Here is a 2,500-nt window from a genome sequence, read left to right as displayed (position 1 = left end):
TGAACAAGGCAGTTAACCCACTGTTCCCCCTGAACAAGGCAGTTAACCCACTGTTCCCCTGAACAAGGTAGTTAACCCACTGTTCCCCTGAACAAGGCAGTTAACCCACTGTTCCCCTGAACAAGGCAGTTAACCCACTGTTCCCCTGAACAAGGCAGTTAACCCACTGTTCCCCTGGACAAGGCAGTTAACCCACTGTTCCCCGGTAGGCCGTCACTGTAAATAAGAATTTGTTCTTAACTGACCTGCCTAGTTAAATAAAGGTCAAATTAAAAACGTTAAAAAAAATAAGTACCATTTTAACTTCTCCAGGGCCTATAAAGTACAACGTTTTAATTCTCACTATTGTGACCGATCAGATTAAAGGGTTTTAACAAAATGGAGTTACAATGCACAGCTAGTTAACCAGACTGAGAAACGAACATCCCACATACAGCCAGGGCTTACTCTAACTGAGAAACGAACACCCCACATACAGCCAGGACTTCCTCTAACTGAGAAACGAACACCCCACACACAGCCAGGACTTCCTCTAACTGAGAAACGAACACCCCACATACAGCCAGGACTTCCTCTAACTGAGAAACGAACACCCCACACACAGCCAGGACTTCCTCTAACTGAGAAACGAACACCCCACATAGAGGACTTACTCTGACTGAGAAACGAACACCCCACATACAGCCAGGGCTTACTCTAACTGAGAAACGAACACCCCACATACAGCCAGGACTTCCTCTAACTGAGAAACGAACACCCCACATACAGCCAGGACTTCCTCTAACTGAGAAACGAACACCCCACACACAGCCAGGACTTCCTCTAACTGAGAAACGAACACCCCACATACAGCCAGGACTCCCTCTAACTGAGAAACGAACACCCCACATACAGCCAGGGCTTCCTCTAACTGAGAAACGAACACCCCACATAGAGGACTTACTCTAACTGAGAAACGAACACCCCACATAGAGGACTTACTCTAACTGAGAAACGAACACCCCACATACAGCCAGGACTTCCTCTAACTGAGAAACGAACACCCCACATACAGCCAGGACTTCCTCTAACTGAGAAACGAACACCCCACATACAGCCAGGGCGTACTCTAACTGAGAAACAAACACCCCACATACAGCCAGGACTTCCTCTAACTGAGAAACGAACACCCCACATACAGCCAGGACTTCCTCTAACTGAGAAACGAACACCCCACATACAGCCAGGGCTTCTTCTAACTGAGAAACGAACACCCCACATAGAGGACTTCCTCTAACTGAGAAACGAACACCCCACATAGAGGACTTCCTCTAACTGAGAAACGAACACCCCACATAGAGGACTTACTCTAACTGAGAAACGAACACCCCACATAGAGGACTTACTCTGACTGAGAAACGAACACCCCACATACAGCCAGGACTTACTCTGACTGAGAAACGAACACCCCACATAGAGGACTTACTCTGACTGAGAAACGAACACCCCACATACAGCCACGGCTTCCTCTAACTGAGAAACGAACACCCCACATAGAGGACTCCCTCTAACTGAGAAACGAACACCCCACATACAGCCAGGACTTCCTCTAACTGAGAAACGAACACCCCACATACAGCCAGGACTTCCTCTAACTGAGAAACGAACACCCCACATAGAGGACTTACTCTAACTGAGAAACGAACACCCCACATAGAGGACTTACTCTGACTGAGAAACGAACACCCCACATACAGCCACGGCTTCCTCTAACTGAGAAACGAACACCCCACATACAGCCAGGACTTACTCTAACTGAGAAACGAACACCCCACATACAGCCAGGGCGTACTCTAACTGAGAAACGAACACCCCACATACAGCCAGGTCTTCTTCTAACTGAGAAACGAACACCCCACATAGAGGACTCCCTCTAACTGAGAAACGAACACCCCACATAGAGGACTCCCTCTAACTGAGAAACGAACACCCCACATACAGCCAGGGCGTACTCTAACTGAGAAACAAACACCCCACATACAGCCAGGACTTCCTCTAACTGAGAAACGAACACCCCACATAGAGGACTTACTCTGACTGAGAAACGAACACCCCACATACAGCCAGGACTTCCTCTAACTGAGAAACGAACACCCCACATACAGCCAGGTCTTCTTCTAACTGAGAAACGAACACCCCACATAGAGGACTTACTCTGACTGAGAAACGAACACCCCACATACAGCCAGGACTTCCTCTAACTGAGAAACGAACACCCCACATACAGCCAGGACTTACTCTAACTGAGAAACGAACACCCCACATACAGCCAGGGCTTACTCTAACTGAGAAACGAACACCCCACATACAGCCAGGACTTCCTCTAACTGAGAAACGAACACCCCACATAGAGGACTTACTCTAACTGAGAAACGAACACCCCACATAGAGGACTTACTCTTGTCCATCCAGTGTATGTGGGGGGTGGTGGAGCTCCTGGGAGGGTTGCAGTGGAGAACAA

At 48.4% G+C, this 2,500-nt stretch overlaps 1 protein-coding gene across 4 annotated transcripts in view; it reads right to left on the bottom strand.

Moving 5' to 3' along the window:
• The window catches only part of LOC129829417 (neural cell adhesion molecule L1.1-like), a 194,868-nt gene that overhangs the window by 128,045 nt on the left and 64,323 nt on the right, over positions 1 to 2,500 (bottom strand). For all 4 annotated transcript variants that reach the window (XM_055891100.1, XM_055891099.1, XM_055891101.1 and 1 more), the window contains one exon: positions 2,438 to 2,500. This exon is cut by the window's right edge and continues 60 nt beyond it. In XM_055891100.1, coding sequence (XP_055747075.1) covers positions 2,438 to 2,500 — 63 coding nt within the window. The remainder of the gene's footprint in view (positions 1 to 2,437) is intronic.

Source organism: Salvelinus fontinalis, chromosome 31, assembly GCF_029448725.1.
Source record: "Salvelinus fontinalis isolate EN_2023a chromosome 31, ASM2944872v1, whole genome shotgun sequence".
NCBI classification, from domain to species: Eukaryota; Metazoa; Chordata; class Actinopteri; order Salmoniformes; family Salmonidae; genus Salvelinus; species Salvelinus fontinalis.
Note: the sequence above shows the minus strand (reverse complement) of the source record. Positions and strands in the feature narration are given on the sequence as shown.